This window comes from Trachurus trachurus (genome assembly GCF_905171665.1).
Source record: "Trachurus trachurus genome assembly, chromosome: 21".
In the NCBI taxonomy this organism is placed as follows: Eukaryota; Metazoa; Chordata; class Actinopteri; order Carangiformes; family Carangidae; genus Trachurus; species Trachurus trachurus.
Window position 1 is genome coordinate 12,050,293 of NC_139899.1, and position 23,912 is coordinate 12,074,204.

Sequence of the window (23,912 nt, forward strand, 5' to 3'; positions counted from 1 at the left end):
TAACTAAAACCTTATCAATTATGCACAGTTATCTTTAACGAGTCATCAAATGTTTCTTTAGGTAAATTGGAATAATTGTAAAACAAGTAAATATGATTATATGTGCTTAAAAAAGAATATTTACTGAAGAAAATGATAAATACTGTGCAGTGATTTCAAAGATATAACATTGAAATAGCCTACTCAGATAGAATAAACTATGGCTAGCTGTTGACCACAGTAGAATATGTCAACAGAGCTATTAATGGGGAAAAATGACAAGTAATGACTAGTCATTATTGATAATCAAGGAAACAATGGTCTGTTGTTGGTATAGATAGTGAGGGAATGCTAAAATTAAAGTATTCTTGCTATACTTGTTTTTTCAACTGGTCCACTCACTGAGACATTTTTGTTCATTTTTGTTCACAAGTAAGAAATGAAAAATGGAAATAATGACCCCACTAATAAAAAACAATATATTAAATAATACTTGGAACATTCAATCATAAAATAGATAGATTTCAAAAGTTACAGCAAAGAAACTATCACTCAGCATGAAATCACATTGGAAATGACTGTGGGTCATTTTAGACCCATGTTGCGCATTAGAGGGGTAGTGATACAAAATGTGTTTTTATTAAAAAAGTGAAAAAGTAAAAAATAAAATAAGGATGTATTATGATCAAAAACAAGTTAATTGAGGAATACCTGGAATTCTATATGATGAAATACATTTTTCGCAAAGATATAGCACAAAAAAACTCACTCGGGTCACTTTAGACCCATGTTGTGCATCAAAGGGTTAAAGAGTGCAGTGTTTGCTGAAATGGAAAGGTTGTTATGCTGACATCTGTGATGTAGCAACACGGCGAGATCAGACAGCTGCTGGAAGACAGACATTTATGCGGTGACGCTTGGGTGTTTCGAAACGAAATGACACTGAGAGGCCCCTTCACTGAACGCATCGCAGCTGTACAATGAGATGATGCGTCTGACAACTACTCACGGGCTCACGACGCATGCCTACAGGACGTGTTTAGATAAGTGAGACACTTGACAGCCACAGCCCCAAATCTGAGCGAGGCTGCAGCTGAGGGCGCTGCCACATCTTCAGCACCAAGGACAGCAGACATCACACAACATAGGTTTATAGGAAAAAGGCCCGTTTCAAATATGATATTATCTTAGTAGACGTGTTATGAAGTGGTATTACAGTCAGGTTATTTGACTGGCTATGATTGCTGACAGGTGGACATCAGGACAAAGCGCATTAAAAAACAAAAGAGAATTTTGAGGTGAAACTCTCAAAAGTGTAATGGACGGTGGTGACAGAAATGATAGGAAGTAGTGTAGAAAGAAAAAATGCAAATGAGCTGCACATTATCCTGTAGATCAGCAAAAGCACTAACTTTCTGGAATTTTGAAAGCAGTGCACAAGAAAATGATTTGTGGAGAGATGCTGGAAAAAAAAAGAACACGTCGGCCTCTGAGGATGTTGATAGCGGTGACGTCACAAATGACAAAACATTCTGTGAAATGACAAAACATTCTGCGACAAAAAACTCTCCATCAGGGGGTCTACATCCCAGTGACAGCTTGCTTTTCTTCCTCTCAACCCCCTCCCCTCCTTCCTCCACCCTCCTCCAGCTCGCTCCCTCTCATCCATCAGGAATGATGGAGTGACTCCCCCGTTCAACTCCTCCATTTCCCTCCCCTGTTACATTACATGTGTATCCAAACATCCACTGTGTCTGTCAAACAGGATGTTTCCCACTGTGTCCACCATCCCCTCCGTCCTTGTCTGTCCACTGACGCGCACCCTCGCACACATCCACACACAAATCCGGTAGCAGTAACGTTAGTAGCTCCACAGTGATCATCCATCAGTTTGAAGCTACACCCATACTGTAGGTTGAGTCTGGATGTGAACAGAAGCACATAAACACATGTAACTATGCACACATCTCCATATACAGATGAATTGCATGAGCTCTTCTCTTGTGCTTATGTTCTGTATGCACACCAAGTCTCAGAGTACAGTCCGCACACATACACATACGCATACACACACAAACGCACACTATCTAACAGAAAGACTGACCACTGTGAAGTGGTTGGGGGCCTCTCCAACAAATAAACACCCCGTCTATTTATCCCTCCATTTCTGTTTTGGTGCACACACACACACACACAACTGGGCCTTGTTTCTGTGTGTGTTAAGTTGAATTCCTGAGCCTGTGGTTACCAACAGCTTTGAAGTCCCAACAGCACCAGGGCCCCGGGGTGATGGGCTTACCCGCCACCCCCAGCCTGCGCTGGATGGCCCATAAAGAGAAAAGCAAACAGGCAATAATACCCCAAATGAACAAACCTTTCCTCCATCCTTCACTAGTCCCTCCTCCTTGGCCTCGCACAACACACACCAACAGAAAAACCACATCAGTATGAGTTGTATGAGTGCACACAGAGATAAAGAAGTTGACCCTGATTTAATAGGGACTAAGACTCAAACATGCAGTATGTGGATGCGATATTTCACTCTTCTTGTGTAAAGTGATGATGGGCAAGCATATAAATGCGCAAACTTTCTCTCAGCAGCTGTGTGTATACTATACACTGTATAAGCATATACAAGATCATCAATGACTTCCCTTGTTTAGTGAGTAATTTCTGCCTTTAGACTACGGCATAATAGTGTCTCTAATTAATGCTATGCTCATCATCTCTCTTCTCCCTCCCTCCCCCTCTCTCTCTCTTTCTTTTTCCCTCTCCCTCTCCCTCCCTCCAGTCAGATTTCCCTCCTGGCTGCCTGGTGTTGTGGTGTGGTGTGGGAGTCAGTATGATTGCTGTGGGCTTCTCAGCATGCTTTAATTAGCTCTGTTTTATTTTTCACATCAAGGTTATGGAAGTTCCTAAAAAGTTAAACAGTACTGGAGGTGCTCAGAATGTGGGCAGCAATGGAAACAGTATGAAAATGAACCTAAAAACAAAAAACAAACATGTCTATCCGAATCGAAGATGCACCTCTAAACACAGAAGGTCACACATTACTGTTTGATTTCCCCTCATCTTCAGCCACAACACAGTTGAAGTCAATAAAAGAAGGTAAACAGCACAAGAACTAACAAAACTGGACACACATGAGGTGATGTCTGAGGTGTGGACTGGTGTCACAAGAAATCCATCAACTCTCTCTGGAGAGGGAGCCCAGTTGCCAGCTGTAATGTGAATTCAGGGAAAGGAAAAGAAAAAGCTTGTATTTCTCTCTTCTTTTTTTTTTTTTTTAGATTTGGCAAAATTTGTACAGTGTTAAATCAAGACCTTCCTCACTGGAGCACTCATTCCAGGCCTGGTCCTCCCTTCCAACCTCTTGGCTCCTTCTTGGCTCCAAAAAGGCTCGATGCAGGCAGCACACAGCCAAAAGGCTGCAGCAGAAAAAGCCTCCACACTAAGCTAAACTGACAGGAGAGGAGGAGACTGACGCAATGGAACCGCAGCATTAGAGCAGAGCCATGTACAGTATAACACTTCATTCACCCAAACAAACACACACAGGTTAGCAAGAAGTCATCTCTGGATTGGTTTTTTGAAAATGTGCATGTGTGGCAGAAATGTATGAATAACACCTGCTCTATGAAGGTGCCCAATCGTAACAGGCTATTGTTACACTCTGCTGAACTGTGCAGCTCCCATTGTAAATGTGTGAAAGTCTAGTATATGATGTGTAGCAGGGTGCAGCTGTAACAAGGAACAATGGCACAGAGGATGCAGTGAACTGGATAAATAAAAGGCTGCAAAAAAGAGATGCGCACACGGACAAACGCACACACATACACACACATACAGTAGGACATGTAAACACATATTTGAAGACCAAAAGAAGACAACAGCGGAAGCAGTGGGGTTTATTAGCCTGTTGCTGGATTAGAAATACTGGTTTTGGGAATGTGGCCCTGTTTTGCGTGTGTACTGTATTTGTGTGTCTGTGCGTGTATGGATTTTGATGTGTTTGTGAGCGTGCGTGCGTGTCTAGAACTGACATGTTCTTGTGGAGAGCGGGTCGTTATATAATGGCTAACACAAACAAACAGAGTCGTTCCAAGGGACGGGAGGGGAGCCAATAGCCCCATGAATTCACAGCACTCAACCTCAACAGACTGGCAGACAAATATACAAAAAAACACAGCACATAAAACAATGTGGATGAAGAGAAGGAAAAAAAAAGCATGACTGTGGGACTGAAACGCTTCTGATCTTATCAGTATTTGACCAATAAATATTCCTAGCTGGCACAAAACTGAAGTGTTGAACACTGATGCTGATAAATCTTATCAGGAAAAGAGACTACATGTCATTTTCTGTAAATTGCACAGAACCATGTTGGATCTCTTTAAAAAAACACATATCTATATCTAAATGTATTAAAGAAAAAAAATACTGTGATAAGTTGTTTAGATTTAAGTTATTTCTTGGGATTCTTTTTCAATAGGACAGTTGAGTGAGACAGGAAAGTCAGGGAGAGAGGAGGGATGACACACAGCAAAAGGCTGCAGATCTTGACCAGGTGAAGATCGTCTTGGTTTGTACTGAACAGCAGCAGTCTCTCTCGTGATAAACAAGTATTGCGAAACTCTACTGTAGAAACATGGCAACACCAGCAGCCACACTGAAGCCCTCAGTAATGAACAACAGTCCAATATTCACTGGCATTTTAGCTTTGGTGTGGTCTAACCAAGTATGTGTGTGTTCCTTTTGGAGATCTAAATGTTAAACAAGTCTGTTCACCCGCCATGTTGAATCTCCACCATTTCACATCCACCCCGGGAACCAGTGAACCAAAACAATAAGATGAGATAGAGATAGAGGTTGAGCAGGATTGGCAGAGCAGACAAACCCTAATGGCATTATAGAGATTCATTGTTTAGGCTGAATAGAGCGTTCCCTCAATTCAAATGATGCGGAGTCTTTCTCAGAGGGCTAAGTGTTTGATTGGTCAGGTTGATGTAGGCTTGCGTGACAAAGTCAATGAAAGATGTATAATGTGAGTACGGCATGTCTGCTTGAAAGCTAAGCATCTCTGTGCATGAGGGCAGCAGCTAAATCACTTAAGCGAGAGTGGAGAGTGATATAAAACATTCGACACGAAATGGACGGCGGGCTTTGAACCGGCGGCCAAGACCATCAGCCACTGGGGTGAGTTGAGAAGGGGGGTAGGGGGTGGAAGAAGTAAACAAGGAGAAAAGGCCAGTCTTATTTGGGAATACTGCAGTCAACGCTGTCATTAAAAATAAATGATTTTAGAACAAAATCATTACAATTCCATTTTCTTTGTATTGCTTTAAAGTTTTATGCCATTTTCAAAACTGTGTTTCGTCTCTCATCTTCCACTTAATTAAAGCAAGTTAAGGAATATAAGCAAAACCTGAAATTCAGTTTTAAGTGTGTGTGTCCGTGTTGGTGTGTATTGATTCAATGCATATGTGTGACTGTAATAAACGTTATGCTGCCGGCAAGTTTGACGATTGTGTGTCCAGCAAGAATGTAAACCTGGGTCTCTCCTTGAACACACAACAGAACAGCTGCTTGCAGTTGCAACACACGCGAACACACACACACACACACACACACACAGACACGCAGACGCATGCACGCATGCAAACTCCACAGACAGACATCCGTTTGCTGTTTTAGGATCAAATTAGGGTTGCAGGAATTTCACACCGATGGTAGATAGGAGTTAGTTCACCTGCTCCAGTCTGTTCTAATGACAGATGAAAGACTGACTTAGCGAGATTAGATCTGTGGCCTCACATTCTCTGTGGAAAGGCCGAAGCCCGCTCACAAAACATACAATAATCCTGACGATGACTGACGTGCGAATTCATGTCGTACGGTGTGAAAACCTCCCGGTCCACTCACTGCCCTCCCGCTCTGACAAAAGATCCGATGACACCTCCTGCTCCGATAACGATGATGGAATATCAAAATATGTTCACAGCAATATTCGCTGCATCCTGTGAAATGTGTAATGACACATACACACTGCGGCCATCAAACACACACACGGACACCCCCCCCCCACACACACACACACACACACACACCGATAAGAACAGCTCACGCATATAGTGACCCACTGCTGTAGCCAGACAGAATTCATGCACTCGTTTGAAGGCGCCACTGGAAAAAAAAACATCCTCCCTCTCACAAACATTTCTGGCTATACACACAAATACACACATACACAAATACACAACCCAGCAAGATAATGACAGTCTAATACTGGAGTGTACTCTACTAAAGCCCTTAAACACACTTCGGAGTCTGTATAAACAAAGACAACTGCTCTTATGTACTCTCTCTCTCTCTCTCTGTCTCTCTCTCTCTCTCTCACACACACACACACACACACACACACATATATAGAACAGAGACTCGGCTAAGTTGAAAATGCTGCATCAAGGCGTCTTGTCAAAAAAAAAAAAAAAACAAAGTATGAAATATTCAGCAAAGGTGTTCCATCTACATCTGACTCAGAGCTGCGAGTCAACGCTCAGCCCCAACACCTCTCTCATTGCTCTCTGCCTCCTCAATTTACCTCAGTGTTTTATCAATTCAATATTTTTTGGCTGAATTTTGAGGTGTTTATTTAAGTGAAACAACACCGTGGACAATTATTTTATTTCCAGGACACCAAGGAGTCACTGAAGCAGCTCCTAGAATTGACAGTCCATTAACTAACAGATCAACAACAACCAATCTCCTTGTGTATGAAGTCATCAGGAAAAATCTTACCAAATGGGTTTTGGGGCCCAGTATGTGTGTGTGACATGTAATGACGAGAGAAACCACAGTTTCGACATCTGTTTCTATCTGTTTTAGCTGGCTGCTGCACTGTAAATATGTTTTCATCTTTTCTCGCTATCTGTCTGTACGGTGACCTAACCCCATGCAGTCATCTATCTGTTAACACAGAGGGCCTGCAGAGCGAGCTGCGCGCTGGGGCCCCGACGGCTGCACGCGGGGACAGAGGGGGCCTGTTGGTGCAGCTGTCTCACTCCAGGGTAACATAAGACCTTATTAGAGTCCATTAGACCTCTCTGAAACTAATAAGAGATTGTCAAATACATCCAAACATTCACACAATTCACAGAGGGACAGGAAGTGAAAGGAGGGCGGTAGGAAGGGGGACAGGGGTCTGCCATTTGTCTACATAATGTCCCATCCTTGTATCTCCAACTTTTTCCTCAGTCAAACTAAGGAGGTAAAGGCAACATTTTAGGATGAAAGCTGGCAACACTTTTGAATTAATGTAGAGTAAAAACGCATTAAAAATAATTTATTTGCCATTTTAATTTATCAATATAATTTGGATTCAGGTAATCTTTTAAATCTATGATTATTCTAATGAAGCTTAATATCTTCAATCAACCAAAAAATCCAGAGGTCGTTGTTCCAGGCCCAGTGTCTGTTGTTTTATATCACATTCTAATCCATGGTTTTCATCCATGGTTGTAATTTTATCCCTATGATTTTACATCTCGCTTAACCTGTTTACATTTTGTACATACAAGCTTTTCACCCGACAGCTGTGTCTAACTTTCTACTCGCATCTGGGTAGAGAGTCAGGCTCATCTGGAGTCCACAGCCCCCCAGAAAAAGAGCTTCCCTTGGCCCTGACAGCAGGGGCTTGACCTGGGAGACAGCCTTTGATCTTTAATTAACACTGGGCCCGGATCAGTAGAGGAGGGAGCTGATGAACATGGAGGCATTTGGGAGCAGCTATAATAGTTAGTCAGAGTGTTGTCTTTTTTTTTTTAAATTCTTTCTTTTGAAACTCCGGCACAGTTTTAACTTGAAGTCATTGTAGAACAGCCGCAGTGCAGAGGTGGCTGCTTTCAAACAGATGATGTGGCTGGGTACGTGCGCAGAGCGAGGAGCTCTCTGAAACTGAGAAAAGAGCAGCACATATAGAAGGACATGGACCACAGCATCCTGCCACAACAAAGAGAAAGTGGGGTTTCATGGCACATGCAGCTGGTGCTTCTGTCTCCTTTGCCAAAGCCTCTGGGAGCAGCTTTCTTTTGGCCAAACCAAATGTACAGAAATGCAAAACAGAGGAGAATGAAGTAAGCAAATATATATACACTGCATGTACCGCCGCTCTATGTAGCGTTTGCATTAAAGCAGATATCAGTGGAATGTTTTTGTTAATATAAGTCCTAAATAGTCCTATTTTCCGTCAGCAATCACTTACATGAAGTATTTCAGCCTAAACACGAGTCTCTCCGTCACTCTGCTCTGCTGTAACCCGAGGAGAAAATTTTCCTTGTGGGATACAAGTGTTATCCAATGAGGAGAGAGAACGGCATGAAGGGCTGTGTGTGCAGCCAAGGGATGCGCGTGAATGTGGTGACGTAGCACGAGGACCAATTGATGCCTGACAAGGGCGGGGGCTGCTAACTCATGGTGCGTTCAAAGAAACTCGTACTTTGTGTTTTTCCTTCCTGTGAAGTCATACCAGTTCGATCTGGTACGAGTTCACGGGTCGGAAGTTACGAGTGGCCGTTATAGGGAACTTTCACAGACAACAGGATGGTAAAAACACGAGCTACGGGTTACCTGGAACGCTACCAAGTCGTAGTTGTGACTTGAAGCTGTAACTTACGGTTTCAAAAGCCTGCCTTGAACGCAGCATTAGCCGAAACGGCCGTGAAGCTGATATCTGCTTTAAGTTCGTCAAAAATGAAATGAATGTAAATTTCACTTTATATAAAAATACAGGGCACTTTGAAAACCTGCTGCGTGGAACAAGCTACTGTGCAGATGCCAAACATTCCTATTGCAGAGAATCACAAATGAAATAGTGTTAAGTGTAATTGATGAAAGCTGTTACACCAGACACAGAAACCACACACAGGAAATTTAAGTTTTTCCTTAAATGGTCCAGCTGTGTTTTGTCTATGCTCATACAGTATATGCATCCCTTTATATGAAAAAAAAGAGGTATTAAAATGTGTTACATGAATACTGTGGTGGAAAATATAGAGCCTTTAGAGAAGTTTATAATCAACTAGAGCGATTTTAAAACAGACTGGGATGTAGTTTCATTATGACATTTAACCCCTGAACCTGCTGTTTGCACAATCCCAAAGGGAATAACAGTTGTCATAGGGATATCATTAACTTATTATTTAAGCTTAAATAGCTTAGGTGAAATGATACGAGGAGAAACAAGGACAAAGGATAAAAGCAATAAACAACTTTTCTGCAGGTTAAAACGCAGACACAGATCAATGTGTCAGTACACGACTCTGCAGCACCAGGACTCATGCTGAGAATTCTTCAGTGACTTCAATGGTTTTGACATTTTGATTCTCTCTGACAACCGACTGGCGAAACCCCAAATCCCCTGAAAACCATGTGTGATGATGATATAGCACATGGAAAGAAAGTCAACAGTCAGGATGGACTGAAAATTAAAGGCAGACAGGCGGGTACTGTACTTTCTGACTTTTTTCAACCACCCCCAAGGCGACAACAGAGTTTGGGGCGAGATCGAGTATCTCCAGACTCAAGTTTCTACCAACTCATGCCTCCACCAACACCCACAACCATCACCACAGCTATGCCATTATTCACCATCCACTCTGGGCCCACTCCTTTCTTCTGCATTATCAGTCCCATCCTTGCTTCTCTTCCCATAGCTAATGAAGTGTCACAGAGAAAATTACTGTTGAACTATACTGAACACTGAGACCTATTGCTCAAAGACCTGGATAACGCAGCACACACGTGCGTGGAAATAGAAACGTGGGACTGCAGATTTATCCACCAACACTCTTGGGATTTTTGAATTTGTTTGAAGGCAGCACGCATACAGAAAGCTCACGCACGCACAAACATCCACATACACACATGCATACATCAAGGTTGGCCATTTGACATCAAAGGTTCTGCGATGACAGATATGAAGTGTCAGAGTCTTCACATCAAACACTCCACTTCTGCAGCCTTGCCAAACTTTGCATTGTATCAAACAGTGTTAGAAATAAGGGCAGGAATTCAGGCTCTAGTTTCTACTGAGAAATAGATGCAAAGGAGAAATTAGATTTTACAGGGGAAGAAAGACATACAACAGAGAGAATGAGGAAAGGCTTGAGAGATAAAATGATATTGAAAGAATATGCTTCTTACTTTGGCAGGTGTTGCTTCTCTCTTCGTACCCTGGGTTACATAGACACTTTCCAATAGGCACCAGCCACTCCCCCTCTGTGCTGCAGTACATTCGTGGAGGCTCCTCCTCTTTGGAGTGATTGACACAAGAGCCTTTGACCTCCACCAGCGACTGGGAGTCCATGGGCACCGTGTCGGGGAAGGAGGCCAGATTCCTCACAGTGTACGGGCACTTCTTAAAGTAAACCCTCACTGAAACTAAAGCTACGCAGGCGCCCACGTCCTGGAACGCCAGATAGAAGCCCTTCTTGGTCATAGGACCCACTTCACGCACCTCAGTGTTGAGCTTGAGGATGCGATCGCCAAGGTCCATTTGGGTGAAACTCTCGTCGGCAGCGATGGTGTCGATCTTGGAGAACTGGTGCTCTCTGAAGTGGCTGCCCTGGTCGTCGTCTGTCTCCTGGTAGAGGAGGTTGAAGGTCTCCTTGCAGGTGCCCAGGACCAGCGGGATGGAGTTGCAGTCCCTCAGGGTGAACTTCAGCTCCACGTAGATCTTCTGGGCTGACTGGCGGGGGATCCAGTTGGTGCGAAGCCAGTTGTTCTGGCTGTACTCCATCACGTTGCAGACCTGGAAGGTCCTGATGGGAGTGTAGTGCTCATCCACGCCACTGATCTCTTCCCACTGAAAAAGAAGGAGAGGTGGAGGAGAGAGAGAGAGGGTAGGAGAGAGAGAACCAAATACAGGAGAAATAAAGAGGGCAGATTAAAGGGAAAATAGAAAGGAAAAGAGGCAAGAGGTACAGCAAGGGGTTGTCAAAGAAGCAGGCAGCGTTTTAAGAGCAAGATAGGAATTTTAAGAAATGGTAAGAGGGTGAAGGTAAAGAAAGAATGAAAGGGTAGGGAAGGGAAATTAGTGAAAAGATGTGAAGAAAGTAGTAAAGAGAGGAAAGAGGGATGAAGCAGAAAGCAAGAGAATGAAAAATTAGAATATTTTGAGTGACAAGAAAGGTGAGTAAAGAAAGTTGAGGAGAGTAGCAGAGGAACAGGGGAATAGAAAGGAGGGAATACAAGGAAAAGGGGGGAAGATAACAGAGAGAAAAATAAAGTTATATCCACCCTGTAAGCATTCACAGATGAATTATTTAGATTCTGAGTCATTCTTGCTGAATACTAAGCATCTAATAAACACTTAAGGGTGAAAAATCACGCTACCAGATCTCGTGTAAATTACTCAAATTAATTAAAAGCAAACTTGCTGCCTTAGCCAAATTTTCTAGATTAGGGCTCTGTGAAAATATCTCAGAGAAAAAACCACCGAGCGTGATTCCCCGTCTCAATCTTACTGAAATTGTGGGAAGCTGCTTAATTGCTGTTAAATATTAACAAAATCTCATAGCGTTCTCTTCCACCCTTATACTAACATGTTTTTCTCTACAAGTGAGGACTTTCAAGCTGCAGTCTTGGTTATTTGCATCACAGTACTACTGCTACTAAAGGAAACGTGCTCAATCCACTATGAAACAAAAGAAACTACGAAGTATAGACAGATGTGAGTGTATACCAGGAACGTTCGTGTCTATCTTACATTTTCCCTCCACTGGGAGAAAGCAATGAGAGAGGAGAGGAGAAAAAGAAAGCGGGGGTCATTCCTTTTTGAATTCAACACAGCGGGAAGACTCATTGATCATACGCTTTGGCTTCGCTGTCCGGGCAGATCAACACTGAATCAGAGCAATGATGAATGAGCAAACACCTGAAACACTGGGCTCATTGTGGTTAAAATGACAGTCATTAGAAGGAATGGGTGTAAATGTGTAAATGGATGCGTTTCCCTATTTCTTTGGTCTCTGTGAAATTCAGAATGGACGTATGTTTGAATGAGCGGTGCTTTCTTCAGAGAGAGAGAGAGAGAGAGAGAGACTTTGTGGGTAAGAGGAGACTGAATTAACGCTCCTTTCACACAAGAACCGATGGAAACATAAACCCACACACACACACTCACATACACTCACATAAGGCTCATGTGAAGTGTTTAAAGTCCCAAAGCAGGCGGACACAGCAGGTGCTTTCAGCCCGAACACAGAAATTAATGACGAGCTAAGAAAGTGTAGGTTCTCTATTACATGTTTTTGTGTGCCCATGTGTGTGTATGCGTGTGTGAGCGGGTGTGTGTGAGATTGTGTGTGCGTGGGGGAGTAAAGCACATCTATGAGCGTAGTGTTTAAGGAGCTCTCAGGCTGAAGGATGGCCACTTGTTTTTCATCTCACAGTAAAGTTAATGAAACATCCCTGAGAGGCGGAGAGGATGAGGGAGAGAGGGAGAAAACAGCCAAAGGAGGAAGAAGAAGCAGAAGAAGGGAGAGAAAACCTAAGGGGAGAGATTCCATTGGTGTTTAGTCTCCCCCGTCTTGCTTTCCTTGGCGTCACCTCATTCATCAGAGTGTAGTCTGAGCTCTCTATAGGCCTAACAATAACATGGGTAAGTGGACAGAATTGAGTGGGACTAAATATAGAGAGGTAAAGCTTGAACTTAAGATTTCACCTCACTTCACTCACAAGTGTAACAGCTTGACTTTAAATGTACGTGTAAAAATGAAGTGATGACATGTAAAAAGGTACGCTGAGAGACTGTGACACAACAGAAAGGCACTGAGCCACTAAGATTAGTGGGTCCGTTGACATTAAGTTTGATAAGACAACACCCTCACTTGAATATAATGAAAAGCCTATAACTCACTCACTGCTTCAGCTTTCTATACATTTCTCTTTGTCAGGGGTTAATGGCTTCTTTTTCCAGGATTAGAAGCAGCACAACCGGGGATCTAGCTTTTGCGGTGCAGATGTGATCTGTCAGTGCTGTTTGATTAAAAATACACATTGGAAATGTTACCTGCTAAAAATACTCAGTATACTGTATAAATACAGAAATAGAAGGGTTCACATTTGGTCCCAAAATATATGAAAATAGGCCACTTATGTCGATGAGGGTGTTGATACTTAAAACCTTACCACACAAAGCTGAAAAGTGTTTATAATATTAGAGCACATTATGTTGTTGCAAGTATGTATCATTGAAATTATATATAATTTATAAACACAATGAGAAACATACAGCATAAGAACGTCTCTGTAAAGTTATTCATTGTCATTCCTTTGTTTGTCCTATAATAAATGTTTGTGGCCTTGTAGCATAAAGCACAATGGACATTTTCATGGTTATATTTGTGAACTGAACTAAAGAAGACAAAGAAAATGTTGATCTTGTTTAGATACTGATGAAGTCTCCCTGACATATTTCCTTCTATATTTAACCAAAGACACAATCTGTTCCCTAACTTAATTGGACTTTTTTTTTGTAGTGTTAAGCTTGAGTAAATTTTGTTTTGCATTTTGTTTAAGGATGTACCATATCACTGCCAAGAACAAAAAATTACATAAGTGTTCTTTAAAGGTAAAGTAAAGCAAATCATCTTAATGAATGTAACATCTGAGACATGTTTCTTGTCAGGATACCTTTTTGCTCTCTGTGAAAAATGTTTAAGAACATTACAAGGTTACTGCTCCTCCACACATTTAGATAGTAGTTTGGTCATGTAATTCAACATGGTAGCTGTTAAAGTTGGTTGTCTTTGTGGCCTCTTATCTACCCCTCCATGATCTACGGTCTAATGAAAACGATGGAGTTTGTGTACTAAGTGGAGCAGACTAGAGTATGGGCTCTGGATTGTGTCTGCTCTGTCTCACTCCAAGAGCTTTTCTACTTAGTGAACAAATTGCTGCAATATTTCATCGTGTGCTTTACATATACCTACATGCAGTATACTGTGTAAACAAGTGTGTGCGTATATGTTCCATTAATTTTCTTATTTTCATGAACATGTTGTGCATTTACATTTGTGTGTGTGTGTGAGAGAGAACAACTCAGTCTTTGTATGCAGATGTCTTTGTGAGCTGCAGCCTTCATGTCATATTCCTTTATGTCCTTTCATGTCAAGCACAATGATACAAACCGGGCTGAAGGGTGGGGTGGGGCTGGGGGGGCTGAAGTTAAACACATACAGGGATCAGAATCAAACCCAGGTGTGTATGTGTGTGTGCGTGTGTGTGTGTTTGTGTTAGGTATACTATATCCTATTCCAGAGAAGATGACTCGATTTGAGCCAGTCTCTGCCAAAGTAAACGAGACCTCCGCTATGATGTGAAGATCCCACTCTAGAGGATAGCATCTATTACATGGAGTTACCTCCTCATCCCCATCCCCAAAGATTACATCATAAGAAATGAAGTCCTCCAACCTTGAATCACGTCCCGGGTTAGTTAGCCAAGGCTTGCTTTATCTGTCCTTCACTTGACAAGGAGCAAGAGGGAGTGAGGAAATAAGGAGAGAATGTCTTAGCATCTATCTCCAGATCTGGCAGTGGATTAGTGCAGAGAGTGTGACATGCTCCATGGTTCTCTGGACGAGTCTCAAGAGCCACCTCTGGGAGGCCCTGACCAACTACAGACACAAGATTACTGCTCTTGCACTTATTTTATGAAAAATCATATCGCCAGACAAGAGCAACGGTGTTCAATTCTGCTAAACTCCAGATTACATTTAATGGCTTGTTTAAAAAAAAAAAATCCAGAGCCACCAGCCAGAGCAGGATCTGAAAGCTGTGCCACCATCAGAGACAGCTCCCACTGAGAGTGTTTGGAGCTGTCTGTGTCAACCAGAATAAATACAGGTCTAAAGTAAGCAACAACCCCCTTGTTTCTCTGCAGGGGGGCGTAACTCACCTCTCCCTGCCCTCTAATTGATATATAACAACACTAGGACCCTACAGCAGTCCTTGCGACCTCCGACCTCCCCCGAGCCCTGATGGTCACAGCCGGGGCACGGTTTGGTGTGATCTTGCCCCTGGTTTTCTCTGATCTGTGCTGTAGGTAGGTGTGGCAGCTAAAGGGACAGTAAAATGGAGTGTGGTAACTTGATCCTCTCAAGACATTAAAACTACTGCAACAGGCATGTCTCAGAATCACGTAGTCAGCATGCCAGTTCACCCACTTCAAAGGCATGGAGGTCAATGGGAGTTAATGGACCAGTAAATGGACCAGTGTAGGGTAACAATGCATTTAGCCCAAGACTAGCTGTGATGCAGGAAACAAGATTGAAATTATCCTCTATTCCAAATGATATGTCCTTTCTAATAGGAATCTGCAATCTGCAGTGTAACAATAATTATTAGTCTCATATCCAATTTCCAAAAATAAAGTACAAATAAATTAAATTAAATTACAGCACCACAATTTATATTATAGGTTATACACATACATTTGTATCTTTTAATTTTTTTTTCATATATGTGAAAGAAACATATTGCAATGTGATTTTATTGTTTGTTTGTTTTTAATTACTAAATGGGGTTTAATAATAAAAAATCACAGGGGAAGCTGAGCTTATACTTTCACATGTGTCTGTTACTTCCTGATCTAAAAACTGGAGTGTCTACAACAAGTGTGGAGCCAGCTTACGTTTTGGGAACCATAGAGGTCAAAGGGGTCACAGACACGACAACTGCAGCGTATCAGTCAGAGGACATTTCATCAGCCGGTCTTACCAAAGGGAAACCTGAATACACTCTTCATACCACCTCATCTTCCTCAATCCCCCCATTTTTGAATGAGCCCCAAGCCTGGCCGTGCTAATCCTCATATATGCTTTGCCCAAGGACACATCAACAGCAATTGATGAAGGATAATGGAAATAAGAGGGATAAGAAGGATGTGGACTGTCTGGTTGCAAATGTTATTAAATGATTTTTAAGGCCACCAATGTTTGTCTATTATTATTCATTTAATCTGTGTATTTTCAACTGTCTCCAAAGATCCACATATGATGTACATCAATAAAAACAACAGGATAATATATCTGTATATTTGCTCAGTGTATTCCATAATATTGAGGACAAACATTTTTGTTGGGTATTATTAATACAACTGGGATGTATTCCTTGTACTACAGAGTGTGTGTGATATGATTATACTGTAGGTTAGCATTAGCTGATCTTAAGAAAGCAGCTATAACAAACTATACTTCCTCCTCATCTTCCACTTCTCTGGTCCCTTGCCTCGCCCTGTTAATCCTCGTTTATGGATGGACTATTCTCTACTCTCCCACTTTCTGTGGGTTGGGGTGGGGGGAGTGTGGGGGCAGTGTATGCTGGTAAGGCTGATTTCACAGATGGGATGGCAGCAGAGCACGGGGGGCTTTAAGAGCCCTTGGGTGACTGAAGAAGTTGAAACAGCAGTCTCTACTCTAAGAGCAAAAAAAAAAAAAGAAAGGCTAGCTGACTGAAATGGTGGACCCCGTCCAAAATATAAAAAGCCATGCCATTACACATGCCCCCACCCTCCTCCTCCAGACCTGAGAATTGGAATGTGAGATGTGAGTGTGTGTGTGTGTGTGTGTGTGCGTGTGTGTGAAATATTTCTCATTATTCCTGACAGTAAATGCAGAGTGCACTCACTGTGACCACTGGCCGTTTTCTATAGTTGTCAAGCTTCTTCATTGTGACACAAAAGTTCAGTCAATGCCTTTGTTACTTAGCCTATAATAGACTTATATAAGTCTCCTGTGGAGGGTATAGGCTTTGACATGTAAGAAGAAAAAAAAACAATTACAAGGAAGACATTGCAATACACATGCAACAGAATCTTTCATTTTCCTTTTGCTAATTCAGCAGTTGCATTGATTTCTTATAATTAATGCATCAATACATTTTCCCTTTGCCCTTGTTTTATAAAATATGATTGACTAAACCTATTTTAAATCAAGTGTCAAAAAGAAATGCTGTTGAAACTGTAGAAGTGTTTGCCGAACTTCAGCGAATTTGTGATTTTCATTGGCCAACTGTCAACATGTGAAATATCTTAGATTTCAGCATTTCAGCTGAACAGATCAAATTGCTAATTTTTTCCATGTGTAGGCAAAAACTTTAATTAAAACAAAACAAAACAAAACAATCAAGGCGATACACATCAGCTCTGACAAAATCAGGAATGCTGTTGTATCCCCTGTTGGTTCCTATGAAAAATGGACTTCACTTTGAATGTGCCCATTAATTCTATTTTGTATGCAGAGCCAGCGTCTGGGGTGTTGGTTTGTTACTGAAGAATGCTTTCAAAGCACGCAAGAATGTAATCTTTAACACTCTTTAGTCTTGTGAAGGGCTAAGCCCCCTGGACACTGCTCGGCAATCAGCCTGCCTCCCAGACAGATAAAAGTGTATCTGGATCACACACACTCAAACACACACACACACAAACATAAACACAGATACACACACAAACTGGTCGGTCAGTATAGCTCCAGAGTGAACATCCTGGGGAGGCTAAGCTCTTAATTTGTTCTGACCGGAGCACGTTGTGTCTCGGTAGGCCAGCAGCAGCGGCCTCTCCATCAATGTGAATGACTGTTTGTGTCTGTGCTTGTGTGTGTGTGTGTGTGTGTGTGTGTGTAAGGAGGCTCAGTGCCACTGCCACATTATGAGAAATCATTTGTGAGCAGCAGTCTCCCAGGGCAGACTGCTTATCGGAGCGCAGTCAGTGGATGACGTGAGTAATTACAGATGATTCACCTTGAGGACTTGATCATCAGCAATCTCTCTTGCTTGCTCTAGCTCTCTCTCTCTTTCTCTCTGTCTCTTTCTCATCCTCTCCTGTCCTTCCCTCCCTCCTCTCTCTTTCTTCCTCTCCCCCTCTCTCTCTTTATCCCTTTTGCCTTTCTCCCTCTTCCTCTTTTTGATCTTCCTCTATCCTCTCCTCTCCTTTTCTCTGGAGTCATTCTCATTTAAAAATGACATTGGCTGCCATTCCTGCAGCATTTACTGTACAATCGCATGCTTTTCTTCTGTGAACTTGGTCAAAGAAAGTAACTTGAAATAAAGCAGGCCTCGCTGCACACACTGCAAAACCTCCGACACACATTCCAATGTCCAGCGCTGGATCAAGTCCCCGATATCGGTGTGCATTTTCCTACTTGCTCACACGTGAATAACTTCTATCAGCACAACATAAATCTCTCCCTTCAATTGATCACGCAATTGTCCTGTAGCCTGCAATTGTCTTTGGACTAAATGCATTTTTAAAAAAGCTTCCAGTTTTTCCTTTGAGCCATTTTTTTCGTTGTGGTTCAACCTCATGGAGAAACTCTGAGCGTTTTGACGGTGCCAGTGCTTTACATGGCCGAGGGAAACAAGGTTTGGCAGCTCCACGGAACAAATGACTGGATTACCTTAAGCCACTGCCAAGGAGTAATTCTAACACTTAATAAAGGAAAAACGAGGAAGTGTGCTGTGTGTGCACGTATGTGTGTGTGTGTGCGTCCGTGTCAGTGGACCAGCCCCGAGGCACAGTAGTCTAACTAGTTAAGCAAATAAACACTGAGTGAGAGCTCACTAGAGGGACATTGGTAGCACAGAGAAGCTGATAAATGGGGCTGCAGAGAGAAGTATGGCATGACGCTGCTGCAACATTGCTGGTTTGTTTTTATTAAAGCTGTATAACTCCCATGGTTGGGAAAAAGTTAGAGAAGTGCAGCAGAAACTATTGTTATGCATAGATCTTTGGAATTACAGAGTGTATAGCTGAAGTTGTTTATGTTAAAAGAGTAATAACTATGTTAAAGTGTATGTGACAGAACAAAGTGGAGCAAAAAAAAAATGAAATAAGTGAAAAATCAAAAAAATGGAATTACAATGTTTACATGCAACAGCTGTAAAATGATATGTCTGTTGTTGATGTGATATTAAAAAGGGGGCTCAGCCTATCAACATTCTTATGTGGATGCTTTTGTGCCTACAACATAAAATCCTTTAATGCCTTAATCTTTCTTTAAACACACGCACAGTCAAATACTGAAACGCCTGCATGCAGTACATTTCCTTTAAGCGTCTTGACCATATGGCAAGCTCCGAATGCTTAACCTTTAACCTGCGAGAGGGAGAATGGACAAAAAAATGTCTAAAGAAAAGTGGGTTAATCTGCACTTGGCTCATTGAGTCAACATGACATAGTGGGAACCGCAGGAGTTTGAAAATCCTGATTTCATGTGGTGCGGGGGATGAAGTCCGCACCCAGTTCATGTCGGTTCACGTCTGTCTCCCAAAATGTAATGCAAATGAAAACGCTACGTGGGTAAATAAAGACATAGAAAATACTCACCCCATGCGATGGGTAGGAAATCCATCCTAACTCCCCCTGGCTTGCTTTAGAGTCTAACAGGTTGACTGTGGTGAGAAGAGAGGGAGAGAGAGAGGGAAAACAAAGAGAACATATGAGTGTCTAGTTCTTGTTAGCCCCAATTAGCCCTTATCTAATCCCACAGGAGGGATCACCAACCTCAAGCACTGATCATGACTCTATTTACTCAGCTGCCACACACACAGGCGTACAGACACACAGACACACACACTGCATATCCTATGTTAACTAACAGAAGAGAAGGCTGGCTGTCTTGTCCTGCCGTGAGAAGCATCAAAGCAGAAGTTGGCTGGTCAAACTGGCTACAACACACAGACATCCTGAAGAGGTACAGATCTAAAATAGAGCTAACCTTTCACAAAACCACAACAGGAAGTGTTTATTTTCTAAGGCTTATGCTTTTGACCCATTTGACCCCTCCCCGCCATCCCATGTAGCCACACATCCACCCATGGTGACTGGACGGCACCCAGGTGAAACAAAAAAGGGATCAAATCTAAATTCAGTTGCAACTGCCAGATTCAGAGGTGGTCAGAAATTGGCCACTCTGAGAACAAAATCTAGATCCATTTATAATGAATGGAAATACAATTTTATTTGTGTGTCCTGCCAAGAATTCACTCTTCTCAAACAGAAACCCAGCAGCCGAGAGGGAGATTCATGTCGTATAAAAGGAGTTTGACAGAGAACAAACAAGACAAGGAGCTCCATTAGCATGATGGTGCGAGTTGACACTTCCAGTTAGTCAAAAAGGTTTCAGAATGGTGAACTTTACGGTGCCGTGGGTGACATTTTGTGCAAATTCCTCTGACTGACCTGTGAATGCGAACATGTCTGCGAAATCAACATTGACGTACAGAATCTTCCTCAAGCACAGAAAAATAGGATACAATCTTTTCTATTCTTAGTGTATACACATGGCTCTAGTGTGAATTATTGTCATCGAGTACACCTGTCAGCACAGGCCATGACATACTGACAGATGGGCCATGACTGGGGAATGTGGAGGCAGCCTTATGCTCGATAGATTCCTCTCCTCTTCTGCAGTGGCTTGTGAGAATGGTTCCGGTACTTTGGGCGTTAAGGCTTTTTGTTTCTACGCTTTCAGCCTCTGCGGTAAGAAAGTGGTAAAGTCCAAGTCAAAATAAAATTAAAATGGTACGCCACCAAATTAAATTTGTGTCCGAATTGTGTGTTTGCTTTAGTTTGTCTAAGTGAGAGACATTAAGGGCCGTAAAGGTCCCCAACCACTTTCCATAATTTCAAAATGTGAGTGCCACGTAGAGGCATTGCTTGTTGGGAGGCCACTGCATTAAAAAAAAAACACACACACACACACAAAAAAAAAAAACGAAAACCTGCTAGCATTTTGGTCTGGAAGTACCGTGAGAGGAGGGAATGTATCTCCCCAGATTAGTCGTGCAAAAGCAGTCGGCTAGGATTGGGTTGGAAGGTAGAAAAACATTCACAGCCTTCACCGTCGGAAGACAAAAGCGTCATTAAAGTGATGGAAATCGCTTGAAAATATTTATTACTCGAAATAATTTTAAGATGAATGTTTAATGTGATTTTCTTGTTTTTGTTGTGTCAATGAACAGAAAAAACCAATGGGTTAAAATTTAAAAAAAATTGTGATACAAGCCTTGTAAATATGTATTGTTTATTTTATTTATTTTATTATTTTGCCTTTTTCTTTTAATAAAGCTTTAATATGGCTTTTTTTATTAAGCCAAAAAATAAAAAAGAAGAGATAAAAAAAATCTTTCTGAAAACATAATTTTCCAAAGCCTCTCTGGGTCCTTGAATTTTAAATAATTAATTTATGTTCAGGGTGACCCATTATGATTTTGGTATCACCCCCCAAAAATAAAATAAAATAAATAAAAATAAAATAAATGCAGGTTAAAATTATAAACATGCACACAGTGATCTGCATGAGCAAAGGGGATAAATCAGAGAAGACAAATTGGATATAGAGCAATAAAGTTTCACTGGTTCCCTTTGAGTTGGAACCTGAATCTGACTCAGCCTCTTTCTTCTCATCCTGCTGAGAGCAAATCAGTCCACAGCTCAAGACTCACACAGACAAGTGCACACACAGGCACACACACAGGCACACACACACACACACACACACACACACACACACACACACACACACACACGAACACACACACGTATGCAAGAAAGCACACACACATTCACAGCAAAATGGAGCAGCAGTGCAGTACGGCCCTGCAGCTGTAACTCTATTCACTGTGGAAATATGAAGAATAAAACCTCCCTTTATTCTCCCATTCAAAGCCCAGTCATGGGCAAGTATGTACACATGTCCGATGACAGTCACTGAGAGGACTTGTGGGCAACGAAGGGCCGATGTGGCTCTGTGAAAACTGTTTTAGTCACGATATTTTACTCCTCACGAGCAGCACAAACTCTATTAGCGGAGAAGTGATTTCACTGCTCTGTGAACTCATTGTTTTACACTAGAATAAAGGCTGAGATGGAAATCACCAATTTCTTCAGGCATGTCTGATAACTATCAGCCAGCGTGGCAAGAAAAAAAAAAGCCTAAAAGGGAAGCAAAGAAGGAAAGAAAGACGTAGACATACACACACAGACACGTACAGGCTTATTATCAAATTCCAGCCTCAAAAAGCCACTAAATTGAGGCTCACCTGAGCTGTAGCTGTGCTAAGGCACTCAGCCAGTTGAGTGGCAGTAGACACATTCCTATTAGAGTCTAATGAAGCTATCTGTTCATGTCAGATAATAGCAGCTCAGCATCCAGGGCCATTGCTTCCAATTTACATTTCTCAACGAGCCGAGCCCACCACTCAAATTGAGCCGAGCGGGGGAATTTGAGAGCAGAAAATTAGATGGCTCTCATATCGCAGGAGGAAAAAGCCCCCTCCAGCTGCAGTTGGCTGGGGAAATCAGCACACACGCACGCCAGCACACACATACGCACAAATATTGTACATGCATAAACACTCTTTGTGCTTCTACAAAGAAAAAGACAGAGTCACACTCAAGGATGTAGCCTTGTCCAAGAAACAAAGTCGGGTAAACACACATCCATATACACAAAAATTATGCACACAAAGGAAAAACACACTCTCTCTCTCTCACACACACACACACACACACAGACGCACGCACACACAGTAGGCTATATGCTTGCACCCACATACATCACATACTGTATGCATGCACACTTGAGATGCTCACAAAAAACATTCACATGTTCCTGCACATGCGCAATGAAGCAGGGACGAAATAAGAGCAAACACAAACATTTGCTGACAGTCTTTCGCACTCCCCGTCTCCCTCTCTCTCTCTCTCACACACACACACACACACGCAGTCAGTTAGCAAGCTAGCGTCAGCCAAGCATATAGCCCCTGCCCCATCAGGGAGTGCCTCTAAACGGGAACTAGGAGTATTAATAGCAAACCAAGCCAGCCTGTCTGGGAGGGAGCAAAACATCAGAGGTAGAAACAGGTGAATCAATAATATGCCACATACTAAGCTGCCATCCCACACACGTAAACCACCACCTACAAAACAATAGGTGACACATCGCCACCGGGATGTCCTGCAAGTTTCTATAATGAAATTATCCGATACTGCACCATCCAGCCAGTAAACGCAATGAGCACCTTGCAAACACAGTTTAAGACCGCTGCCATGTGGCATTAATTCTCATTTTATCATTTGCTAGTGACCTAGTATCGCCTGGCACAGCATATGTTGAAATATTAACATGAAACACTAGAGCAAAGATCCACAGGGTGCCGATTCCGATGTCTCTGTTCTCATGATTTAACGGCTAAGTTCACCATTATGAGTATCTGGGCAAAGTTTAAATCAATACTACCCATAATTTTCCCTCACTGCCTGGCACTCACTAACACGCCCCCAGTAAAATATGATGAAAGAAACTGGTTCCCAGCAGATGCACATGGAAATTTAATCCTCAGCCAGAGATGAGTGGAGGGAGAAGCTGTCAGTCGGATATGCTGAGGTAGAATAGAATGGAACAGAACAGAACAGAACAGAATAGAACAGAATAGAACAGAATAGAATAGAATAGAATAGAATAGAAGCATGGGCATGCTCCTCTGATATCTTCCACCAGTAAACAAAGTGGATAGGGCTTTGTCTTTGCAGCCTGGCTCTGAGCATGTGAAGGCTGGCAGGCCGCAGTGCAGGCAAAGCAAGGCGACTTGTGTCTGTGTTAAAGGGTGAAGTGTTCACCTCCCATTATGAATTATTCAAGTGCAGAGTCGCTCTGTCTGATGTTGCTGCTGCTTGCCCAACCCCTCTGCCCCCATTCTTTCTTTCTTTCTTTCTTTCTTTCTTTCTTTCTTTCTTTCTACCTACCTACCTTATACTTATGTTTTGTATAAGCACACTTCAACACTGTAACACTCACATAACCATAGAGCACTCCAGCACACAAAGGTTACTCTATAATCTTATATCTCTACGTATAAACCTTCACACAG

General features: G+C 42.2%; 1 protein-coding gene across 3 annotated transcripts in view; it reads right to left on the reverse strand.

Moving 5' to 3' along the window:
* Positions 1-23,912, reverse strand: part of epha3 (eph receptor A3) — a 98,432-nt gene that overhangs the window by 70,490 nt on the left and 4,030 nt on the right. For all 3 annotated transcript variants that reach the window (XM_083997238.1, XM_083997237.1, XM_083997236.1), the window contains exons 2-3: positions 19,363-19,427; positions 10,180-10,840 (exon numbers count right to left, since the gene is read on the reverse strand). In XM_083997238.1, the coding sequence (XP_083853364.1) occupies positions 10,180-10,840; positions 19,363-19,427 (726 nt within the window). The remainder of the gene's footprint in view (positions 1-10,179; positions 10,841-19,362; positions 19,428-23,912) is intronic.